The sequence below is a fragment of the Aquila chrysaetos genome, chromosome 19, assembly GCF_900496995.4.
Source record: "Aquila chrysaetos chrysaetos chromosome 19, bAquChr1.4, whole genome shotgun sequence".
Classification (NCBI taxonomy): domain Eukaryota; kingdom Metazoa; phylum Chordata; class Aves; order Accipitriformes; family Accipitridae; genus Aquila; species Aquila chrysaetos.
The window spans coordinates 6,192,869-6,219,088 of record NC_044022.1 but is presented as its reverse complement, the minus strand read 5'-3'; the positions used below and the strand labels follow the sequence as shown (position 1 = coordinate 6,219,088).

The window sequence follows — 26,220 nt, the reverse complement described above, 5'->3', positions numbered from 1 at the left end:
TTAACACAAACAAAAAGTAAGCATATCGGGGAAAAAATGTAATAAAGAGACTAAAGATGCAATACTTATTTTATTGTTTTACTTCAGGTACTTTATCATGAATATTTTCAAAATAACTGTTTCACATAGGACCTTTATCTTTGCATACAGAAAATTCTGAATTGTATGGTCACACGCCACTACAATAACAACAGTTGTAGTTTTTGACATGCTGGAGTGCAGAAGCTGTGTTCAAGAAAGTGAACAGATGGAATATAATCAGAGAGTAGTGTGCGAAATGTTAAGTCCACAGCAAATTACTGGTCAGGAGGTTACTGCTGCTCCATTATTTCCAGTGAAAGCAATGAAAGTTTTATCTCCATCTCAAAACACACAGCCTGCCAGATTCTCATGTCAGCATCCATTGCTGCAGACCTTTGATGTCCTCCTTGCACTTGTACCACCTAGCCCCTTACACACTTTCATAGTACATGTTCTATCAGCTGGAAACAGCCTGTCTCCGGTAATGTCACAGATTTTAATCCTTCCTATGTATTTATTTCTGCTTTCAAGCCAGCAATGTAATTTGTTGCCGTCTTGGTATTTTCACAGCTCACAATATATAAAATGGCAATCTTCCAATTCTACAGCAAGTGATCACCAGAGGCCCAGCTTATCACATCAGCTCCTCCACACAGCTGTCATTTGTTTCCTTTCGGTATTGTTCCAGCACTGACAAAATATTTGTTGCACTGGCATGAATCAGGATAGGCCATTCAAATTCCTGCTTCAGAACTGTGAACAGAAATATCATTACTAGCTTCTGTGGCAATACATCCCTTGTACCATGCCAAGTTTAACCCCAGCATAAGACAGAAGTCCCACAGGTTAACCAATTCTGCTTTATTGCTTATTTTCCTCTATTAAAGCAAGTCTCTGCCATTTTAGCACTCCAATTCTTACTGATGGTCTCTGTGAGACATTCCTTGCTTCCTCATTTGTTAAGCTCAGCTCTATTTCTGCCTTTTCTATTTATCTGTAGCAGGAACAAAGTTTGCATATTTTAGTCTCTTGTTCATCTGTCCACAAGTAGCTCTCATTTTAAGTGCCTTCTCCCCCTATTTTTTCTCCCTATGTGCCAACAGCTCTGGGTGAAAGCAATTGCTTCTCTTTCTCTCTGTCTTCTCCAAAGATCCATGGAACATCTGGTGTACAACCACCTACATACCAGCAATAAACCCCACTGGCTAAACTTACTTTGCACACTGCCCCAACAAGCTGAGAACTACAGACACGCTGAGACATAGTCTCATATTTCTGGAAGCAGTTTCTCAATTGTTATCTACAAAGCATTATCTAGACTGCAAGCAGTTTCCCTATCTAGAAGGCACAACATTATCTATTATCAAGCAGGGCACAGACCACTGGTCAGGAAGCTGTATAACAAGTTTTCATCCCTTTGTGTTCTCCCTTACTCAGAGGGAACAAAACACCGAGTCTAAACTCAGTCTTTCGGGGAGCAAGCTGCATTCTGCAGAGCTATGTATCTGCACATTGGTCATGCATGTCCTTATCTGGGCCTCTTCACTCTAAAGACAGAAACTGCATTATTCCAGCCAACTGGTCACAGTCTGATAAAATTACAAGGAAGTTGCATGTGAAGTTAGATATTTATTCGTCTCTCCTTTCACTTGTAGCAGTATCAGATCAGTGCCTCCATTTAGAGTATTTCCAGATGAGCAGGACTGACAAGTTTTTTTTGACCAAATGGCCTAAAAATGGCCAATGGGATATTAAGGCACATTAACAGCTTGAGCTTACTATTTTACATGAATGTGGCAAATTCTGCCAAGGACAGCTAGTAGAATACTCATCTACTTCATTAACAGGGAGAATTATGATTCACCATCTTAGAGATGTGAAGTTCCTACTGTTTTGTTCATTCAAATACCTGGAAAACAATGTGAGGATCAGCCCATGTTGGGCTTCTCTAGAACAATGGAGCTGGTAAGGCTGGAGGGGATCAGGATATTTCAGGCACAGACTCAAAGAAAACATTAACCAGTGTTTGAGAATCAACCAAGTTAAATGCAAGTTTATCTTCTCCAAAGCCACTGAAATATGACCTAATTAAAGATACTGCCTTGGACTTGAGCAAAATTAAAGTACCAAAGTCCCATGCACAATTAAGGGCAAAAGCAGAAGAGTGAAAGATGTTTCTCACCAAGCTATAACAATTTAATTGTCAGCTATAAAACAGTACGTTTTGACAGTTTTCAGGCAACAGTTACTTTCTGAACCAAAGCCTCCCAGAGGTTCTCATCACCTGAATGTATTTTCCCCTACTGTATTTTAAATTCCAGTTTTTCATTCCAGTAGTGATATGTTTTTCTTGTTCTGCTTTCCTAAGGAATTAAAAATCAGCTGATTATAGTGGTCATTTCAAAGCCTGATGGGATAAAAGTCTCAGTTCCCACACACTTCATGAAAAAAGCAGACATGTTGGAGACGTAACTGAACACTTTCACTGCAGTAAAGGTTCAACATGAGCACAACAGTTATCTGTTCTGCCTGACCAGATGCTTAACTACTCATCACACATACTCACTACATCAATTCATGCATCTGCAGCTATACAATGTGCCTGCTGCTTCTTGCCCAAGAGGTAATTTGTGGGCCACAGAACAGAGTTGATATACAGATAGAAATTAGTGGAGAAAGTTCAGTGAGAATCCAGGGAGATAATAGAGAAGTCTAGGATGAGATCCAAGTTTTACTTCTTCCGCTTCCTGACCTACTTCCCTGCACTCATATCATCAGGGTGAAAAATAACCCCACACCAAACAGGCTTGCATCCCCATGGTGAGTTTATTCACAGCACACGTGCAACTCACAACCACCAAGATAAAGACCATGTAGCATATTCACCAAACTTTCTTTTAAGTTTTTGGAAATAACTGATCTTTTCTTATTCTAATAAGAGTTTACACTGTTTTCCTTACAGAAACAAGTTAGCATCATACTCTTGGCACTGCTGCACCATTCATCCAACAGAAGCTGTTAAAAGAAAAAGCACAGCCAGACAAACCTAGGTACTTTCTTCTGCATTAAAATCCCAGAGAAGCTAAGCAATAGCTCCCCGTGTTTTCAAGACAAGTTATTTTTCCTTGGAACACTTCCTGCAAGGCAGTAATTCTTTGACTGTTACTCAGAAGTGGACTTGGCCACCAGTCACTCCATACACACACCAGTGGCCCAGAAGAGCTATGAAATTTAGAGGCAATGCAGGATGCTAAAAACCTTCCTAGCAGATGCAAGACAGTCTCAGGAGGACAAGTACAGTGTTTTTTGTTTTCAATCTGGAAAGAAAGTTACTTGGCACTGAGACAGCTCTAAACTAACACTTGCGACTGGATTGAAAAAAATAAAATCTTCAAGACCAGAGCAATGAGCACTTACTGAGTGTTTGTGAGAGATGGCACATTGACAACTTCAGATGCAAAAAGGCAAATGTTTAAAGGGAATTCATTGCCCAGCTGAGTACAGCACCATCTGACCCCACAAAGCAGCTTGCGCTAGAACACTTCAGTTTTAACACCTAGTTCACTAAATGAGTAAAGACTGTCAGGCATCTGTAAACGGCATTCACAGCTCTCTACTAGCTATGAAAACTAAGACACTAAGGAGCTTGAAGTACAAGGAAGCAGTTTATGCACCTTAACAGCTGACCTAATGCAAAAAGCTAGTGGGCTAGAAACACACGACTTCCCTCTCCCACTATCCTGGAATCCAGCCCTCATCCTACTGATGCAGTTTGACAAACGGATCTTAACTTCCTAAGCAAACTGTCACATGTAGTCCTTGCATTCTTGCGTCTTGTGCTAAATACACCACTTGTCAGTGGGTGGCATCCATCTCTCCAGCAGTCAGGCTCCAAAAGATATCTTTGGCCTACACAAGGTACACCTTAAGTTTTATCAACCAGAAGCTTCCCCACTGATTCTCCGAGGGCTGAGTTCACAGTGTGCTCAGCCCTAGTCAGCTGTGCAATGACAACAGTATTTATCTGTTCAAGTTGCCAGCCAAAAAGAAACTTGATACATAAATGTTCAGCATGTAAAGAACAAAGACTTCTATCTGAGCTGTGTAGACTAAGTGACACCTAAGGAAGCTACCAAAATCTTTTATTTGCCTGCTACAACAGGAAATATTCTATCTCCCAAAGTGGAAGCTCTACCCAGAGAAGATCAAAGAATTAGAGATATCCCAAAGTTGAAGAGCCATCTCAAGGCTAGATGAGAAACTCCATCTCACAGACCATTTGATACATGTCCTTTCTGCTGAGTCTATTCAAGTGTACCAAAGCACTTTCCTATATAGATGCCTAAAGCAACAGCCAGTGAGGAAGAGCTCAAACACACTTTACCTGTAGCCTGCACCTAAACCAGTAGCCTCCCATTCAGAAGGAGTACCTGGAGTCAGCAACTGCCATAAACCATAACTGTAGCCATATATAAACAAACAGAACACAAAAGAACAGGAAGCAACCCAACTGCAAGTGATGTGCAGTGGGAAGTCCTTCCAGCACAGACAATTACAAAAGCCACACAGGAAACCAGTATGTTGTTGTGGCAGGGGCACCATCCTGAAGGTTAGAGCACAGGAGCCACCTTCAGGCTCTATCACCCTGAGGAATACGTAGTGACATTCAAAGTAATTAAATATTCCTTCAGGCATTTACACCATGCTGCATTTCAACTTCTTAAGTACTGTAAAGCAAAACAGAAAGTAAAGCTTTGCTGCACAAAACCAGTATGTAAACTACATTTTAGATGCTTATACTAAACTTAACCAGCCCAGTTACAGAAGTCACACTAAGGAGAGCAATCAGCTAGTTGAGTTTGTCATTTGAGTTTGTGCTTGCCAATGCCCAGACCCCCTACTGTAAAACAGCTTCTGCAGAATAGAAGGGTCATGGTTTTTTGCAAGTGATTTAAATTGTCTGATGTCCAGTCAGACACTTCATAGCTGCACGGCTTCTGAATAAGCAATGAACTGACGCTCTTCTAAGGACTAGGTCCCTTCATGACACAACTGGCTAGGCTAAGTTTGCTAATCACTCAGTCTCAGGCTAAGCTTAAGCTCGCAATTAAGTCCCATCTCTAACATCCTTTACATAACTTGAATACCCAACATTTACAGTATTGAAAGCATCTCCACGCTAAAACCTCCTTACAATGCTCTGGATTACTGTTAAAAATGGTATTTTAACTGTAAGGATGTTTGAACAGTCCAAGTATTTTTTTCTTTTGAAGAATTACAATTTCTACCATCATTTGCTACAAGACACTATCTTCTATACACACTAGCATATATGAAGCTATTTTATAGCTAGCTGTTGCCCATAGCGATGCCATTGTTTCTTTAATTCAGTAGTAAGACAAGTGGGCAGAATGGGGTTGGGGGAGATGTTTCGTTTCCTTCTTCTGCACTCTGTGCTTGCATGACACACCCATAGAGCAGACTTGATCACACAACTAGACTTGTTTAGCATTCAATTCCAGAGAGGCCTAGAACAGGGTGTTTAAGAGACATGGTATTCAAAGAGTAGACTTACATGGTCATTTTCAATGTTTTGCAGCAGTCTTGGGTCATCGAATTCACACGATTCACTAGTGGAAGGAGGTAGCTGGCTGCAGAACAAGACAAGCGTATTAAAACATAACAGTGGCAACATTTCCAGTCTTACTACTACATCCATTTTGTTGGGAAGCAAAGGAAAGACAAAGTAGGATTCCACTGCCCTTGAAAGTATTGTGAAAAGATCATATAAGTAAAGCACAAAGTGCTGAAAATGAGCAATAATTTCTTCAGAACACCAGCAAGAAACCCAAAATGGTTATGCTTGAAAGTGTATTTGAGAAGATTCAAGCGTCACACTTCCTAGGACAGATGGAGAAGCAGCTTGTAAATGTACTTGAAATACATGGATTTCAAGGTGACTTGCTTTTAAGATAGGTCAAAGATCAACATCCCTAAGCTCCCTCTCTAGTCAGAGAGTTCTGCTTCAAGTTGATACCTGGAGAATTTTAAGCTCCTCCACAGAATTTTAAACTCCTCCACAGAACTGACTAGAAAAGAAGCGTACAAGGAGAGAAAAGATGGCGATGAAGGAACCAGCAACATACCAAAAGAAAGAGAGGCATCTGTAGAAATCACATCTCAGCCAAAGTGGCAACATACAATCATATCACATCACCTTCCTAAAAGGTGATCAAAAATGAGACGGACCAGTGGAAAAGCCTGACTTAGTTCATCAGAAGGTGGCCAACAGCATTCAGTGTCTACCTGTTCCTTGGCTGGGAACTCACTTCTTAACTGTATTTGCCAAAGCCACATCAGCCCTCTCTGGCTCTTCCCCCCTTCCTGTTCATCTGAACATGCTACAGTGACACCTGCATAACACTTCTGGGTTTCCACTCCCTTTTGTAGAATGGGACAGACCCATCACCTCTACTCATTAAATCTCTGAATAAAAAGAAGTTGTTCTCTTGACATGCAACACCTCCAAATCAAGCTCCTTCCTGGTTTAATTATTAAAACATAGCCTTTTAATAAAGAAGTTCCTTTTCTTTTCCTTGTCAGGTTTGAACTTAGTGATTGCAAAGATCAACATGCAGTCTCTAGCTAAAGGTAAGGTTACGGTAAAGGTTACTCTTAGCTTCCAACTTGGTTGTCTGCAATTATAAATAAGCACTGCATTAGCATGCATCCAAGCCACCCCAGCCACTGCCTATTCCTCACCCACCATCTCTCTATGCAGAAGAGAAGATCCATCACCACCCACCAGCTCTGCATTAGGCTCCTGCTGGAAGAGCATTTTACTCAAACACATTGCTCCCTTGGGCTTCTTTCAGTCCCAAATTGGAAAGAAGTCTTTATATAAATTGTCCCCACTTTGCTATACAGAACACAAACATCTTAGAATATATTTACCTGAAGTCTTCTGATGAACGTTCTCTTTCCAGTTCAGGAAAGTGACTGAGGAGTAGAAAAAGAAAAAAAAACCCACACATTTAATCCACTTACCAAGCCAAAAAATAGGTAGAAGGTGAAGATCAATGAGTCATCACACATACAAACATATGCTGTAACCATGGGTTCAGCTGTTCAGAAATTTGAACTCAGTTTTCTGCCTTTTGATGTAACTAATTTAACCTTTGAATTTCATGGTAGCTAACTTGCACAGAGATCTTAAGACTACCCATTTAAAACTAAGCAGAAACAAAGATTTAGTATTCAAGACTCAAAAGGCCAAGTGCTACAAAATACTGGAATAACTCAAAGGGATCCTTTTGACAGAAACAGAACAAAACCAGTAAGGGAGTATCCCTCCCGTGCAAGCAATCTTTAACTCTACAACTACAATTACAGCTACATGGTTCTAATGAAATGCTGGTTCATCTGAAGAAGTCAAAGAAACATGACTAACAACTGCTACCCTTGGGCTGCATCTTCTCCCCTCTGGAAAGGGCAGAGGTTATTTAACACTTCTGGTTTAGTTTAAATCAGGTAAGTTAGGAAGCAAGTTTTCTTTACTATATGTAAAGTAGTCCCCAGGTTTGCATTTCATAATTAGTGTAGCAAGACATGAAAATGAAAGCTATTAACTGAGACCACAAAGTATACTAAAATACAAATTGAAGAACAGAATGTTGTAATCCTGTTCTGATATAAATGTACCATTAATAAGCACAGATTAAGCTACAGAGTTTCTAAAAAAGTCATACCTACCCATATGTCACTCCAGCAATACTACATTTCTTGAAGTTCATGATATTGCATGTTAGAGTACCGGTTTTATCAGAAAACAGGTATTTCACCTGGAAGACAAAAAGAAAGTCTAATTTTCAACTTCCAAAGTCACAAAACTCAAAAGTGGAAAACAGATTAAGAATAAGGAAAATTCCGGGAGACATATGGCTCAAATGTCACAGTATTGGCCAATGCAGGCTTATTACAGCTTCATTTCTCTTACCAAATCTACAGGAAAATAATCAGTAAAGTTACTTAATGGCATTATTTCTTCTTTAGCTCTAAATGCAGAAAGTCTCAAATAGTAGGTATCAATTGCCAAGGCTCCAGTGCGGTCAGCACAGATGTACTTGCTTGTGCTACGTTAACGTTCACTAAATCTTTCAACTGTATTAACGTCAAACAGCAAGACTGGAAATTAAAACAAAGACTCTTAAGATTGTTGAATCATTAGAATTTAACACACTGAAAAAATTCTATGTTCCAAAGATCACCAGGAATTCCCCCCCCAAACAGTCTGGTGCAAGAAATATCCTAGAGTTAGCCGAAGTAGTATTCTGCAGGCAAACATAAGCTGCTTTTTCTGGTATCCAGTCATGAGCAGTCCTGAAGTGCAAGACACATAGCCAGACAGCACTGCCCAAGCTAATAATCCCTTAATGTAAACAAGTGACTTGTAGCTACAACTTGGAGACAACACCAACACAGCAACACAACTTCTCGGAGCAAGATTCCCACCTTCAGCAGGTCACAACAGACTAAATTTAATTGCAAGCTAGATTCCACACTGTTTCACCTCTGCACCAGATAAGATTTTAAGCCAGCAACAGGTGGGAAGGGATGGTGCTGACATAGGAGTTAGCCAATTTAAAGACAAGAATATTTTGCCTAGCGTTGCAAAAACCTTTTCCTCAGTATTTGCAATTCAGTTCAAGAGAGTGTACTACGCTATCAGTTAAGGGATCCTTTAGCTGTGCACTAGACCACTCCTGAATACAGCATTGGAAGTGGAGCCTGTGTAAGTTAGAAATCAAAGTGGGTACCCAAATATCTGAGGAACTTCAAGTCATTAATAATTCTAGCATATAACAATAATTTAGAATGCACCTGTGAACCAGTAATTCAATTAATGAATCAAAAAATTCAGCCTAGTTACATGGAATCACTAGTAATTTCTGAAAACAACATACTGGCCAGCAATATACATTATCCCATGTAATATAGTTTACTTCGGACAAAAACACTACCATAATCTGGAGGTTGATAACTTCACATCAAAGCTATCTAAATCCAAATCAAATTTTAACAGTCCTAAGGAAAAGGCCAATCAGATTAAGCAGAAAGAATATTGACTACCAGCCTGCTGAGCAGCACACAGTAATTATTTATTTTACATACGTAAACATTGTCACCAACACTAAATTCACACAAATTATGAAGTTCATGTGGTTGAGTTACATACTTATGACTGGTGGTCAAGGAAAAAAGCTAGGATTTCTCAACGGTACTACAAAATTCCAATGGCAAAGCTGTGTTTTCCAGTAACCTTGTTTTGGGAAGCCCTTCCATTCTGAAAAAAAACTCATTTGCAGAATTTATAACAAATGTCTTAGAACAACTACAAGTAAATATACAGTTGTCTTTACTTAAAAGGCAAATGGAAATGCTTAAAGGAACACAATCTAAATTAGGAATAGAACTGCATTTTTGACTTGCATTTCCTGTAAGGTGGTCAGAAATATGAAGAACTAAGAACACAGGCTGAGGCTGCTGGCCTGCTCTTCAGCCAAACTTAGTCTTGTATATTCTGCTCCAGTATAAAGAGTCACAACAACACAGCATCTCTCCAACACCCTTGAGGAAAAAGCAGTTTAGAGATAACATAAGAAATAAAGATTCAATTTGCAGGCTTAAAACTATGACCTCATATTTAATCCTGTGATCTCTCACTATTTATTTGTAATACTTGGACTAATGAAAGTAATGATGTCACATTAAACCAAGACACCGAGCAACAGAATAAAGCAGATTTGTACCGCATGCTCTCATACCTTCTATCTTCCCAGAACACCTCACAAACATGACACTTAAGAACATGTTGTCTTACCTGCCCAAGTTCCTCATTAAGGTTTGAGGTTCTGGCCATTGCAGGTGTATCTGTTTCAGGATAATACATATCTATGTCCTGAAATGAGAGGAAAAGTAGACCTATGCTATGCAAATTAAACGCTGAAGTCTCCAGTCTTCTTTTAGTCAGCTCCAGCTTGGCTTGATTAACTTAACTCCGTTGGTGGGGGTTCTGAAGGCTTGAGACACACATAGCATCCCAGGCTGAACAGGCATGCCTCCTTTCCAAAGTATACCTCCATACTACATGTACATGAGAAAAGCCAGATTTAATTATAGGTAATTATAATTTTCTTCATGTCATCTCTAGTTCAAGAATTCAGTACAGTAGGAAGAAGTTCTAACAGGCATTAGCCATGCTAATCATAGGTCTTCAGTTACAACAACACAATTAACTCTAGCCCCAGCCATGATTGAAGAGACAATTTAAGTGACTCTGAAATCAACTCCTTCTATTACTAGATTTCATTGGGAGAGTAAACAAAACACAGCTGCTATATGAACAAAAGCAATTTCTCAGATAAGCTAATTAAGACTCTCCAATACATTGTAAGCAGCTCAGAGAACAGACACATTAGACCTTATTTATTTGTATTTTAGAGGAACCACTACAACTTCACCAGAAGTCCAAGGACTAATGCATACGAAGACAAGGTATTCCTCTTGTGTTTGTTCAGCTTAAGAGACATCACTACAGTATTTTTGGTCTACAACTGAAGAGAAACACACTTTGAAGTCAAAGCTTGCCCGAACAGAAGGATCACTGTTCTGTTGCATGAGGTACCACCAACTCATCTTCTTACAGAAATACTACGATTCATACCAGAGGTGACCTTGAGGCCAGCCTCAGGAATTAAAAAAAAACCCAACACAAAAAACCCACACCAGACCCCCCCAAAAAATCCCCCAGCCCCAAAGAAGTCTAGTCTTTCCCTCTGTTGTGGCCAAGAGAAGCTATGAAGGACTGAAGAGTTTTCAAAAAATATTTACTGAACATGAGTCAGCTGAGATCTCCTTCAACCAAAAAAGCTGAGCCTTCCTTCTCATCCTGAAAGCCTAAAATATACAAGAGTCATCATTTGCACAAGGGATCTTCCAAGAACTAAATTTTTTAATTTCCTATGGAACACAGAATTAATACAGAATAAATCCTCTGAAGTTCTCCCTGCCTTTCCCAGAAGCTGCATCAGAAAATTAATCAGAAAATCTGGTAAAGACTTCAGGGTGGTTTGTTTTTTGTTTTTTGGTTTTTTTTTTAATGTCACTTTCCAAAACTGACATTAACACATTTATTCTTGTTACTTACCCAATTTATAAAAAGAGCCTGAGTAAACTTGACAACTTCCAATGTCACCAGAAGACTGATTGGAATAAGGTTGTTGTACAAGATTATAAATGTCAGCAGATTGTATCCGAAGTTGACAGACAGCATTTCTGTGGACCGAAAGACATAAAGACATCAGCAGACAGAAGGCAGAAGTCTGAGCGGTACGGTATAGGGGCAGTCATCTTTCTGCAGTTGGCCTAATCAGATTTAGTAGTGCTAAAATGATCGCAAAGCATGTTGAGGCCTAGTATAAGGGTCTTTTTAATATTGATTTTAATAGTACATATATAAAACACCCACAGAACACATGCCTGGATACACAGCATATTATGCCAGGTGAAGAAGGGCAAGATTGGCAAGGCTATATATTGGAGAACAGAACACTTTCTGAACAATTTTTGCTAAACAGATGGTGAGAAGTATGATATTCCACATTATAACCCAAATTTAGAGATTTATCTGATGTGTCAACTGCCCCAATTAAGAGCCACCAATATCACTAGTAACATAACCTTACCTTTCAGAAAGTGCCTACTTGTCTCAGGGGAGTTAGAAAACAAAAAATGAAGACTAAAATTTGTTGTAAAATCTGCCAGTACTGGCAGAATTGAGAAGTTAACTCACACTAAAGAAATCTAAGAGAACAAGTTGACTGTTAAACAGAGACCTAGTAAATGAACTAAGGCATCCTGCTTAAGCAGAAGAGCTATTATTAATGGTGACAATGGACAAGTTGCCCAAGTAAATCTGCCAGCACAACTGGTCCTAAAGGGAAGGTGAAGCGTTTACAGACAGCAGGCAGGAATGAACAAGCCTCCGCAGAGACACAGGATGAAGGCTCCTGTTCATGGTGCTGCCCACAGCCTCTCTTCACATCCAAAGTCTCTGCATTTGTCTGTTCTTCACTTGCCTCGAAACTTCGGGAGGCACTTCAGTCAGCATGCACAGCACCCAGCACAATGGGGTCACAGCCCACAACTACGGGGTTTTCGGCATTACAAATAAATAGTAAGAAGGCAGGGGAACAAAGTAGGAAGAGAGAAAAGCCAGAGAAAGTTGCTGAAGCCTAATGAAGATCAGAGCAAGACTTGAAGTTTTGACCCTGTGTGGCAATACACTCCCTCCGAGAGGAAACGAAACACCTCCGTAACACCCAAGCACCTCCAAGTTTGGGCACACATGAATTCCATATCTTTGATCAGTTTACAGAAAGAATAGAAGCACACTTGATATTGGAAAAGGTGTTTCCAATACAATCTTTATAGAAATTAGACATTTAACAAAAATTTAACATCTACCTGCCTAGCCTGAAAAAGCGTCTTTCCTACGTGTGGCAGTTAACGGAAGTGACAAAAATTGTGTGTTCAATTTACAAAAAAGCATCTATACAGACTACTGTATCATCCTCATTTATTACACGTTGCACCTGTTTTATACTAGCACAAGTTCAAGAGTTTGTTCCATTCATCTTTTCCAATATTACTTCCATCATTGGAAGACACCAATTTAAGCTTCCTCGTTAAAAAGCAAGGGGCAGGGTAGGGAAGAAACTTTGAAAGTTGCTGATACTGATACTAGAAGACATTACAACTACCAAAAATTAACCGTCAATAAGGCACTCCTATGCTCTTCCTGCATGATTTTTTTTCATTACTAACACAATTGCAGTTCTTAAACTGCAGAAGACACCCTTTGCCATCTGTTTTGCGATCACCAACAGAAAGACCATTTGCAGTTTGAGAGAATCGTTTTCAGATCTGCATCTCAAGATGTTTGTAACAACACATTTTATAGCTAACTAATGTAACTCCCTTAAGTCAGAAGTCTACTGGAGAGCAATTTACTTCATCCTTAAGTGTTTGCATAAGACCCATCTTAGATACCTGAACTAATAAATTCAAGGAGTATGAAAGAAATCAAATAAAACCCTTTAATAAGCACACCAAGAGATCAGTTTTCTCATTAAAAATAACAGAAGTCAGAAGCCAAAGACTGAAACATTATCCAATGAACACAAAATCATAACATTTAGCATTTCAGTTTTCTCTGCAACAAGAGCAGATCAACATTTCTGACTGAAAAACAGCTCAGGAAATCCTTTGCTTCTGTACACGAAGGTAAAGTTGAAGTCAGCATCAAACTGATACCTGCTATCCTGCAGTCTGGTACAGTCAGACATGATATGTAAGGCAGCAGTACACAACCTGCTCTGAAAATGAATTCATGCATGGTATCTCCACAAAGCTGAAAGAACACCAAATATCCAAGAATAACTCTTGCCCCTCTTCTCTTTCCACCCTGCTCCCTGGATGGTAGCCCTGTGATATTTACCTAACCTTTACAAGGTTTTCGTAACAGAAGCCTCCCTGGCAAGTTCAACTTTGCAAGCCCATTCTAAAAAAAAAAAAATATTGGGCTACCAAAAAGCAACAGGCTTTGTTTCTTGTGTTTGTTTCTTGTTTTATTCATTCATTTAGCAAAACTAAGGGCCTGGCTGGCCCTACAATCTGATACATCCCTAGTACACTGCCTGCATACTCACTGTTGGAGCCAAGGTACCAGACAACTTCGCCATGTGTTCTGTTCCATAATAAGGCACCTACAGAACTCACAAGGGCCATCACCAGGAGAATACAGAACAAAACCAGGATCTGCATGTTGGTCACTTTCTCCACATTTGATCTCTTCAGAGGCGCTTTGGTTGAATTCTGAACAGCAGCAGGAAAAAAAAAAAAGAGTCTAGCAATGGCTTATACAAGAGAAAATTGCAGAAGCAAACTCAGTCTTTCTTTTAAGAGTCCATGATAGAACATGCTACTTCAACTCTATTTAGCTCAACATGGTATACAAAGCTCAACAATGTAGTAATAGCAGCCAATACTTCCAATGACTCCAAAACTGATAGGAGATCAGAGTTTTAAAGACCTAGTATGCTCATCTCCTGGCTACCCATCCCAATGAGAGCAAAAGTGAGAAAAACATACACGTTGCTGGCCTCTCCAGGCACTCCCTGCCATTAAGGCAATACAGAGACTGCAGTCAACGTAATTATCTCCAAGTGCTAAAGTTGTAGGTGGTCATTACTATCTCCTCAGCTGTTAAACCTCAGTTTTAAATTTTGTCCAGCCACCAGATAAATTAAGATAAAACACAGTTAGTTTTGCTTACACATTGAAGTGTTTTGAGATAAATACCTCAATAAGTATTTACACATGTGCACATGCAATCTCAAGTACAGCAGTATCCTTGCGTTCCTCAAAGCCTCCAGGTCTAAAACAGCTACAATGAATCAAACTATTTCATAAACTCAAATCCAAAAGATAAGTAGACTACAGGAAAAATGACCAGTTTTATCAGAACATGCTCTAGACCTCCTTAAAAACTTTACCTGCATGAGTTTTGTATCATGTCCTGTATACACAACAATACCTAAGACCCACTGAGTGTTTCTCAGTTGTGCACCTCTTAGCAAGATCTGGTCTGGACCAACAGGAACTGGGCTGCAAAGCAAAAAATATACATATATATCTTTCAATTCTTGATAACGCTTTAGTAAAGTAGCTCTCCTTTCAGCCTTACTCACCCCTCAAACCCAAAACCAACAAACCACAAAAGGAGGAAAATATAATGAACTTATTGTCCACACAACTCAAGAGACCACTGAAACCTGTGCAAGTCTACTCCCTACTAAAGCACAGTAGGGTGAAGGTGATACAAGGGAGCTGTTCTAGTTACCCAAAACTTGAGAACTTATGTGGTAGCCATAAGCCTATTCTGCACTTGACCTTGGCTAATATGTTCTCTCTCACATTAAGGACAGAGAAGCATCACGCCTGCAAAGAGACCATCCATTCCAAGCACACTATAACCTCCCATATGCCATTAAACAAGCATTTTGGGAAAACTGTACTACCCGTGTGATTTTCAAGTGGGATGCCAGTGGTGATCTACTGTTCTCGCATCTGTCGCAATTCAGCTGCGTTGCCCAAGGAATACAGTTTTTGTGCAGGAAACAGGTACAGCCAGATGAAACCTGTGTGTTCCTAATGACCTTTCAAGTTCTATGAATTCAAGTACTAAAACCAAGGGTGTTTTTTTTTCTTTCAGGAGTTGCAACAGATCAAAGTCACACTGATAAACACTCCTGATTCTGTGATCATTCTTCTGTATAGATCTGAACTTGGTGCAGCGTTTGGCTCTAGTTGAAAGAGAATGGTTTCCCATTTCTTCTGCGTAACTCCTGTAACAAGAAGGCCCTAAAAAACCCCAATCATTTCCCCCACTCTTCCTTCTCTTTAGATGTTACTTTTGAAAAAAAGCTACTACAATTCCAAAGAAATTAACTCTCCTATAACAAGTAGAAAACTCCACAGGAAGACAGAACTATGGTATCTTATACTGGCAGATGCTCTGACTAACAACTATTATTACGTTTCTCTTCCCCAGCAAAAACATGCACATACTCAGTGTTGCAGACTAAAAGCACACAGGAAGCTTTTTTCCTAACCAAATGTATTCATGGCTTTGCTGTCAAGTCAATACCTTTGACCATCTAAGCGCAAGTTTCCAGTGAAGTCGTAAAGATGACGGTTGGGTCCTTCACATTCTATCCTTCCAGATACTTTCATCAATTCTTCTCTTGACTGGAGACTAGCAGTTTGAGACAATCCCTGCAGAAATCAACCCAAAGTAGACTCTTGTCAAAAATTATTAGAAGGCTACCTCAGAAAATGGTGTGTTCCACCAACATCTAAGATAACAAATGTAATTAAACACATGGGGGTTTTTTGTTGGATTTGTTGGCAGCTTTTTGATTTGTTTGTTTGTTTTTAAACAGGTATTCAATAACCCTACCCTGCAAGGAAAATTCATTACAGACACATATGAACCTGCTTTTATAGGATTGGTTTAAATCCCTCTACACAAGAGAGTTACATTACCTATACGATCTCTCTGTAACCAAGAGGAAAGTCCCATCCATAAAGCACGAAGTTGCACATGTGCAGGAGGAAGGAAGTAGGAGACGAGCAGTACAAACAGGCCTGGCTTCTCTCTCAAAGTATAAATCCGCTGATGTGTTACTGCTGCTAAACATAGTCACTCCTAAGTGTGGTCTCTCTTGGGTCACTGCAGCCATTATGCTCTGATCCTACTCAAGGTTAATTATTAACCCATCATGCAACTGTAACTAGTGCATTGCTACTCCATCTCACCATGCACATGCAGCACTCAATTGCTTTTCATCTAGGAACACCTCCACTTTAAGAGTGATCCATTTAGTGTTTCTTTTGCCAGATTTTGACTGCAGCACTGCAAGCCAGAACAAGACCTTAAAAGGCTCCACAACCTTATTTGTGTGTTTTAAGCATGTGTTCTGAAGCAAGCAAAATCTGACAGGAACTCAAGATCTGATCTATTGGGCTGATCCAACAGTAAATCACATTTCTACAACGGTAGTAAACAAGCAGCTAATGTACAGCTTCTTAAAAACAAATAATCTGCATGTCAAAATCCTAATCCAAATTCTTTTTTTTGTAATGAAAGGAGGCAAATATTCTAAACTATTTCTAAACATCATAATTAACAGTATTTCTTCAACAAAACTAGAAAGATTCAAATAAACTCTACTAACCAGAGAGAGAACAAATTCACTTCAACATATAAAAGGTCCTTTTCAGCACTCGAGAGGCAGAAGCAGACAGATTGGCACTTGTGACAGCAAAAACTGCAACTCATCACAAGCACAGCTGATTTTTTAATATTTTTTTTTTTTTTTCAATATAGCACTTCCAGTTCCACTTACTGGACTTTCAGCAAAACACAGCCAAGGTCTGCTTGATTTGCCTTTGTGGGCTTCCTCCAGATTAGTTCCTTACACTTGCACATGAAGCATTATTGCTTCGGTTTTTATCTGTTGAAAAAGGACCTTACAGTCACCTGGAAAGAGATATGCTTTTTTTTTTTTTTCTTTAAAAAAGAGTACTTGTGGTGTTGTCATGCAAGCTAGACTCTGCTTTGTAGCTAATATTAGACACATAAATGGGGGAAAAAAAAAGCTGCAATTCAGTTTGTTTTACCTGTCGTATTTTAAGATTCGTCTCCCCGTCAAGATTAGCTGTTTCAATATAGCACATGGCTTGTGGTTCACTGTAAGGAGTGTAAGATTTTCAATATTAAAACTCAGTACTTTTTGTATACTACTGTTGCAGTACAATGGTCCAACAATACACTTCAATACACTGCAGAAGACAAAAATCCATATTGGTGGTATATGACCATGAAAGAGCCAGCTTAAAGTACACATTTTCCAGAGATGTCTTTGGATATGAACACTTTCATACAACAAACTGGAGAAAATAGTCAAGTCTAAATCAGAAGGTTAATAAGAATTTAACAGGTCATGATAAGCTTAGATGCCTGAAGTGGACGATTTTATGTTGTGATCCATAAAATTGCTTCAGATTTCAAGAGCTATAGATAAAATACTACGTATTGAACAGTGTAGAAAGGGGATGTGCTCAGATGAAGAGGGTAGTGTTCTCTGCTATTGAGTTCTGCTGGCAAACTGCACACACAAAGGGTCACGGCCACAACATCACCTTGAAGCTGAGGGACTTGGGGAGTTACATCTGAAGTCACTGCTAATCAGTTGGGTTTTTTTAAGAATCAGAAAAAAGTACAATAAGATTGAAACTGAGGGCTGTGATCTGCATCTTCCAGAGATGCTTCTGACCCTGACAACAGGGGCAAAAAACCAAACAAACAAACATAAACCCCCAAACTTCCTCACAGAACTGACTTTTCCCTTAGTCAAGCTCTTATCTACATCTAACATGGAGGAGCTCTGCATAGGTAGCATCTGTGATAAGGAAGGGTACTTCATCATGGATCTTTTCCTGACACGCCCCTTAAGATTTAAAACCTCTGTACAGCACCACCAAAACTATTTTTTCCTGTCTTCTCAGGCTGCTACGGAGTAGCAGTTTCCCATCTGGACTCAAACAAGTGCTTCTTCAGCATATCACTTTTCGTATTCTTGAGATGTTGCTACTTCTTTTCAACGTAACCAACTGCTTTAACAGCAAATGTACTTAACCAGCAGAAGAGTCAGGAATAAAGGCTCCTTAGGACAAAAACTGTTAATAAACAGACAGGTACATTTGTAACACAGTAAGAAGCTAGACTTGGCTCTACAGAGAATTTTTCTTAAAAAAAAAAAAAAAAAAAGAAGGTTCAGAGTCTGCTCTTTGTCATCTCCTACATGGGCAATCTGAATCTGAATCCAAGAAAGACATAGGTTAAGTCCAGCTTGATTCCTATTTTACTTCTGTCACAAATACTTCATCTACTACAACTGAAGTGGTTAACTTGGGAGGGAGACCTCTTGCAATACAATTCCTCGCATTTCCACAGAAACATGGAAGTGTTTCCATACAAAGTTGCACTTTGATTCAAATATTTTTTCCTTCATGTATATTTATTCTCTCTGTAAAATTCATTTGATGTCACTTTTCTTCTACAGGGGGAAAAAAGACTCAAGATAAAAACAACGGTTTCACCTCTGACAGTCAGCTCAGACACAGAAAATTAACACATACAAGCAAAAGACCCCACCCCTTCAGAGCATGCAAAGCCTTCTGGTGAACTGAGGACACTTAGTATTGTAATTTAAAAGAATCATGGGAATAATACCAATTGTAAAGCAGAACTGCCATAGAAATTGCTATTTACTTCAAGCAAAGCTTCCCCGAAATCAACATACTTGGGGTTAAATTCTCTGGTTATGTGATTATCAATGGCGGAAGGTTAGTAGAATAATGTAGAACAAAAAGCTGACCCATGCAGAAATAAAGAAAGTTAAGAAATAAATCAGAAGGTATTTAGTATAATACATTAGAGAAGTTCTCAAGTAGAACAAATATTTCTCAATGCTGAAACAGCAAGTTATTGATGTTCAAGCGTAGCCTAGCTAACTGCATATTAAGGTTGACAACTGCTTATTTAAAATTTGGTGTTCGTTTTTTAAAAAAAAAATACAATATTGTATACCATGGAATGAAGATACCTCTATCCTTAATCACATGACAGTTCAAAAAGACTGAGCTTCCCCATACAGCTTTCAAAAAAATGAAACCTCCCAGGAATGGCACAGACAAGGATGATGGAGCATATAATGCAGCAGCTTAGAAAACAAGTTCCCTTAGAAGTTGGGTCATCTAAGAGAACTGTAACCTGGAGACCAGAGCAACCTGCAGTCACTGTTGAAAAGCATGCGGACAGAAGGAAATTATGGAGAACAGCAAGATGTCATAAGGTTTGGCTATTAGAAAAAAGCATGTTCAACAACAGGAACTGCGCTATTGTCTCTTGTTTAAATCTCATTTAAGTTGACAGTGGTCTTGATTTGGCCTGAAGTTGTTCAACACAATATAGAATCTAGATCAGCAGCCAAGTACCACTCAAATGCTTTTAGGAACTAACAACCAAGCTTTGTTTGCCAGTATAAAGAAGCTGTCCTGTATTTCACAAACTAAAATGAGGAGGGCTCAACAGTTCACCGCTGCTACAATGCTAGGGATGGGCTATACATGCGCTGTATCAAAGACAAGGAGTAAACAAATAAAGCCCAAAAGCTATTTTGCAGGCTACTTATTAGATGGCAGCTGGGCTAGCCTTTTAGAATTACTGTTTGAAAGAGAAATCTTTTCTGAGAGGCAGGAAAATATGCTGGAAACTCAGTGGAATTAATTGGAAGAAAACTTAAGCTTCCTTAATTAAATGGAGGGATCCTCAGAAGGCAGTAAGAGCAGCTGAACACATGAAACTTGTGTAACAGACCTTCAGTCTTCCAACAAACTCAGTCATACACTTTGTGAATTACAGATACATAATTCTATGAAGTCTTTAAAGAAGCCTTCTTTCTTAAGAACCTATCTACATTGATATATGAATCATTGCCTACTAAAGCACTGTTTTGACATGGCTGAAATTTTATTTTAAATGTGGAGAAGAATTAGTGCCATCTGATGTCTGTTTCTATTAATAGCAAATACAGAGTTTCAAGTCCTCTGCACCTCAGTTCATCAGACACATCACTTCCACACCCATTCAGGATACCTGGAAGATATAATGATCATGTCTGCTGGAAGATGTTGCCCATTGGTGACCTTCACAATATCGCCTACTGCTACCTGTTCAGTCAGGGGCAGGAGTACAGTAGCATGGAAGAGAAAAACAAACAGTTCGCTTGTCTGGAATGTTAGTTTGTTATTTTCTTTCACCCAGTCAAAAGAACAGCATCATGCACAGAACAGCTAGAGACAGTGCTTCTGAAAGTCAGAGTACTTTTCACTGCAAGTTCGGAAGCATCAAAGCATTCCCTTTTTTGAATGCAAAGTAAACAGTTCTCTATAGAAAAAATAGATACACACAGTTAGAAAGCATGAACATCAGTGGCTTATATTTAGTAAAGATTACTTGTTTTCTATAATCCTGCCACTAACCAAACTTGAGGAGTTTTTTCCTTTATTAAACCTACAGAAAGATTTTTTTTTTCCTAGTACAAAAGCCATCTTAAACTTTACCTCCCTCAAGTATCGAGAGTTTCTCCTATTCCTTCTGCATATTACTTACCTATCCAGTCAGCACTATCATTTTTTCTTAGCCCTCTTTAGATGCACTGCTTGTAGTAGTCACTAGCAAGAAGTATTGTCTCTACAGATAGATAGTATCAACCAGTTCTTCCCTGACCTATAATCACTGGAGATGTGCTAAGTCCTGTTTTCTGGAATACAGGAGACCTAAGAGCTTCTGGCACATTTAATGGGAATCACACATGCATGGGACTTTCCATTCTAAGATGGACCAAGTAGCACTCTCAACACAGTAAGCCAGGCTTGCCTGATGATTATCAGGCTGCTTTGCACCAGTGCACTGCTTAAGAGTCTGAAATGGACTTGAAATATTTTTAACACATTAATTTATAAAAATTGAAACAGATGGCATGTTTGAACAGGCAGATTCATTAGTCTTACTCTGATCCCACTGAAAACAAATTCCCTACCAATTTCAACACAAAGATCAGAAGTCTGCCTTAAAGTAAACAAGGTAGATAATACAGAACTGTTATTCCCTAACAATAAATGCAAGCCTGGACAATATGCAGATGCAGACACAAGCCAATTCAAGAACTGCTTAAGGGTATAAGGAAACTAGATACCAGGCTCAGCTTCAAATATCTTTCAATTCACTGTCCTCACTACAAATAGGACATGGAACAGCATGAACAGGCATCAGCATTATCCATCAGAATCCCTGGCAATCTGTAGTTTCTACTATAGCCTAACACTTCAGTAGGATTGCTTTTACGTCTCTTGAGACAGGTCTCATTTCCCAGAGGTTTTAAAAGGGTGTACTTTTTCCCTCATTTATTAGGTAACAGGGCTAATTTTGTCATTAAAAAGGCATTAAGAGCCATGATTAGATCAATACATCCTGAGGGATTTCAGCAAGTTCTAGAAATAATGCTCATCACATCCTGGCACAGGGCTTCACAGAACATGGGTCCCAAGTGCCTGAGGAAGCAGCAGGGCTTGTGTTCCTTACTTGAGAAAACAGCTTACTAATTAGCCTCAAAACCCAAGAACTTTTTAGCACAGGAAGCAAAATAAGTCTCTGTTAGACTTTCAGGTGAGGTACAGCATTGCAGTGAAAGTTACTCTTCTAGATGTGGACTAAACATACCCTTTACACCCTGGAGCATATTAACTGTCCAAGCAAAAACACTTAGAACAGTTCATTAGTATTTGACTGAAGCATAGTACTAGGATTTAAAGATGGGTAGTCAGGTGCCTTGCTCAAGGCTATTTTCACTATTGCAACAGAAAGGATCCCTCCCACCCCAAGTCACAGGGAATTCTCACATAGCATTCATTAATTCTAGGCCTCCGAATTTATTTTGGCAAGAGTATTTCTTGAACACCCTCTTCCACTCCCTCCCCACCCCAATTTTATTTACCTCTTTCCACATAATGTTCTGCCACATCCCATTTCTTAGAACTGGAAAGAAAGTTTAAAGTTAGATTAGAATAAATAGCCAAGATTCAGACAAATTTCAGAACAACTATTATCAGCAGCAGCAAACATTGACCAGAATAGGAACTCACACACAGATCAGAAAAGTACTTCTCAGAAGCTGGGATCACATTTCTGTCCACAGCTGTAGGCATGTGCATCCAAGAAAGAGGAAGAATCTGCCCTTAATATTTATATAATTTCTATCACCTGCTAGACAACAGTTGGTGGCCTGATTTCTTCTTGGCATCATTTCATACTAACCCACAGATGGGCAGTGTTGTTGTTTGTTTGGGAAGTGACCTTCCTTAAAACAAAGGGCATTATTGCCCACTGTCAATCACTATCAGGAAGCATCTTTATATATGATTTAACAACAGAATTTTCACTTCTCACCTTTTTCCTTGCATTTTGTTCATTACATTTTGACTCTGACACATCCAACTTCACTACCACATCATTTGCCCTTATGAGGGCCTGTAAAGGGAACTAGGCCTTAAGCCTCATTGTTTCTAAGACTATTCATATGAGACATAACTAACGATTAGAGATTGTTTTAGATGTGATTAATAGAATGCGGGTGCTTATAAAACAATATGCATAAACTGCTTATTTGTCCCTTGTATAGCCCTCGTCATGGCTGGCTTAGAACCCAGTCAAGCTGAATCAACAAAAAAAGGATCATACATCTTAGACCTAAGACATAAGTATAGATAAGAGTAAGTGATTAACTTTAGAGTAAGATGAATTAATAAAACAGCCCGAGTGATCCTCAGAAATTCAAAGGTGATCTTTGATGTGTAAGAAGGTAAGTGACTGTGGTGACTGGAGACCTTCTGCCTACGACCACCAACTTCAGAAGAACCGAGACGAGACAATAAGAATCAGTTGAGACGGGAAAATGTATTGGACTTTTGAAACCAGTGGAGAATAGAGAACTGAGAGGTCATGGATGAACACCAAGAACTTCTCTTGACAAATTATCAGTTGCATACTGTTTTGTAAAATCGTATATATAGAAGGCGTTTGAGTTGTCCTTCGCCATTAACTGCGGTGGTGGCCCAACCCTGAGTTGTTAATAAAGCAAACCTAGAGAAACCCACATTTCAAAATTCTTTAACAAAGGCTGAGGCTTAATCGTCAAACAGCCTCAAACTCCTACTGAAAAGCAAACATCAGCTTTGGCAGAAGGAGAATGAATCCTAAATGCTGAAGTTCACATTAAAACAAAAGAGTTTGAAAACAAGGTACTGAAACAGGCCTTGGCTTCTGTAGCACCTAAGTCCTACACTGCTGTCTTAACACACTCATTGGTCATCTACTCTGGAACATGCTTTGCTACCCAGGTAGTTCTTATAGATGCTTCTATACATACTTAATACTACCCCAGCCTAAACAGTAAGGGCAAAAATTTATGCTCAATCATTGCTGGGTAACCAAATCCAGTCCAGGTGTGAGCACACCAAGTATACCTAAACAAACACTTCAGTAAAAGCAGCTGCAGCCAGTTTTCAAAGATGTTAGAAGTGAACAGATGAAAATTGAAGAGACCAGCCCCCTACTTTTAATACAAACAATTTTCTCCTCAGTTCTACGCATTTCACATACATAGCTCGTTTGAAAACCACACCAAGTTCCCAAAAGATACAATTCTGCTGAATACAGCCTCAGCCCCCCTAATCAGGTTAGGCCACTCTACAAACAGGAATGCAAGATTCTTCAGACCAAATCAAGCACAAGAAAGCTATTTCTTGATTCCTGTCCTCAGGCCACACACTTTGGAGCACTGAATCCTGAGATTTAATAATACAGTGGATGGATCACAGTGAAGTGCACAAAAAATGTGTGGGCAGCAACAGAAGCACTGCTAGTGATGCATCTAAACTGCTGAGCTTCCACCCAAACAAGTTTATGCAGTTTAGGGGAAGAACAGTTTTGTTGCACCCTTTCCTTGCCTCTTCTAAGCCGTGCTTGAACTGAGCTCTGCTTAGTTCAGAACTCAGGAGAAAGCCTGAGCCCAGAATCTGAAGTGAAAAAGCCACATACCTGCAGCCTTAACTAAAAACCCAAACCCTCAGAGGAATTGCAACACTTAGCATCTCCTGTGCCTTGCTTTAAACAGCTCCCTGCTGCAACAGAAAATTTTGGAGATGGTTCAGCACACAGTTCATTGTTGCATGTTCACATGCAATGAAGGTATTTTGTAGCTTCAAGTGCCATGAACTTGGTCTTGTAGCCAATTTACTTAAGAAAACAATTTAACTTTCATGCTTACTGAAATCAATTTAACTCTTGAAATTAATTAGTCAAGCAAATTAAAAAAAAAGTAGCTTCAGTAAACTCATAATCCCACAGTCAAAAGACAAAGCTTCCATTAGACATAAAACAGTTAAGAAATTTTGGGGCTACAATTTTGCACCTTCTACTATGCTTAACCCAGTTTTATAGGAGTACTCCAAAGGACAGAAATGACTGTCTTCCCTAGAACTTTTATAGGAGGGTAAAACTGATGAATCATTCATTGACAAAAGGTATTTGGTTAAAGTAACAAAGAAAAAGTACCTAAAAAGACTGCTCCTACTCAAAAACAGAGTTTCAACATAAACCTTCTACCTAAGACTTTCTAAGACTAAAAACCAGTGTATTGATGTTCTGGATCTAAGACTTAATGCTGTCACTCACACCTCGGTGTGTAGGGCCATTTGAAGTGCTGGTCCTGAAGGACAAGCATTTCCCATCAGTCTTGTGCAATAGCAGACAAGCACAGGGCTAGCAAACTATTCGAGCGCATCCCTTACAGTATTAAATGCTCACAGCTTATTCTATCATTTGACAACAAGAGGATCAATACATCAGAACAGTTATTACTGAGCTCTCTACATCCATGCAATATGCTGCTCAGGGGCTTCTCTTGGGATTACATTTAGTCTGGTCTGGAAATTCAATGTCATCTCCATATACACCATGTGAAGCCATCCAAGACATGAAACACTGGCTCAGAGCCTAACACGCTCCAATTCCTAACAGAGATGTACACTGCTCACCTGGAGCAGAACTTTCAATTTACTTTCCTCCAAAGGGATTTTAATTCCTACATACCAAAGCCACTTTGCAAAGCAAACCAGTGTTTTCAATGGTAAATTTCATATAGGAAATGTGCTTTGAAGATACACTACTGCTCCAAAAAACTAAGCATGAAGATAAAAGCAAAGCCTACATGCATGCTACTAAAGCAAGCATCTGGTCATTGCAGGCACTGGAGTTCAGAACATAGCCAAGCAGCCAGTAGATGTCTATTTTTGAGTGAGCTGAACTGCTCTCTGTACTGACTGCTTTGACTAGACCTCACTTGGCTATATGAGGAACCTAAAGACACATACAGAACCTAAATTTATTTCATCTTAATCCCACCTTGAACATAAATTAGCTTTTCATTCTCATAATACAGATCTCAAGAATGAGCCTCTTTAGCCTTCCTCGTAAGAAATATGAGGATACAGTTTTAAGTATCATTTTGAAAGCTATTTTAGAGTATTCAAACTAAAAAACCAAAACCTGAACTAAAATAATTTTAAGTGCTACTTAGCTCCATAAGAATACCTTGTGGTGTTTAAGGTTGTCTCTCCACAGTTACTGTGATAAACTTCCCTTGAAGTGTTTGTTAGCACATGTTCTCTAACTACAAATGAATTAGAAGCACCTGTATGACCTTTGAAAGAACAGTCTTTCACTTTACCTATAACAAGGCCTGCTGTGCTACAGCCAGTTAATTGCTGATTTCTCATGACTAATAAATACAGTGTTCTTGCACTTGAAACATCTTCCCAGACTCTTGTAGCGAAATTACCTTGAACTGGTAAAGCAATGCTTTTTGATGTTCATTAATATACAACCTCAAC

At 39.2% G+C, this 26,220-nt stretch overlaps 1 protein-coding gene across 5 annotated transcripts in view; it reads right to left on the bottom strand.

Moving 5' to 3' along the window:
- Positions 1–26,220, bottom strand: part of ATP8A2 (ATPase phospholipid transporting 8A2) — a 356,040-nt gene that overhangs the window by 271,039 nt on the left and 58,781 nt on the right. For 4 of the 5 annotated variants that reach the window (XR_003927481.1, XM_030042177.2, XM_030042178.1 and 1 more), the window contains exons 6-16: positions 22,266–22,306; positions 20,366–20,439; positions 17,326–17,395; positions 15,791–15,918; positions 14,637–14,748; positions 13,791–13,956; positions 11,228–11,355; positions 9,902–9,979; positions 7,774–7,862; positions 6,976–7,020; positions 5,597–5,672 (exon numbers count right to left, since the gene is read on the bottom strand). Coding sequence is in view for 4 of the 5 variants with exons in the window: in XM_030042177.2 (XP_029898037.1) it covers positions 5,597–5,672; positions 6,976–7,020; positions 7,774–7,862; positions 9,902–9,979; positions 11,228–11,355; positions 13,791–13,956; positions 14,637–14,748; positions 15,791–15,918; positions 17,326–17,395; positions 20,366–20,439; positions 22,266–22,306 (1,007 nt within the window). In the remaining variant the exon portion in view is untranslated. The remainder of the gene's footprint in view (positions 1–5,596; positions 5,673–6,975; positions 7,021–7,773; positions 7,863–9,901; positions 9,980–11,227; positions 11,356–13,790; positions 13,957–14,636; positions 14,749–15,790; positions 15,919–17,325; positions 17,396–20,365; positions 20,440–22,265; positions 22,307–26,220) is intronic. The other variant, XM_030042180.1, reaches the window with a different exon arrangement.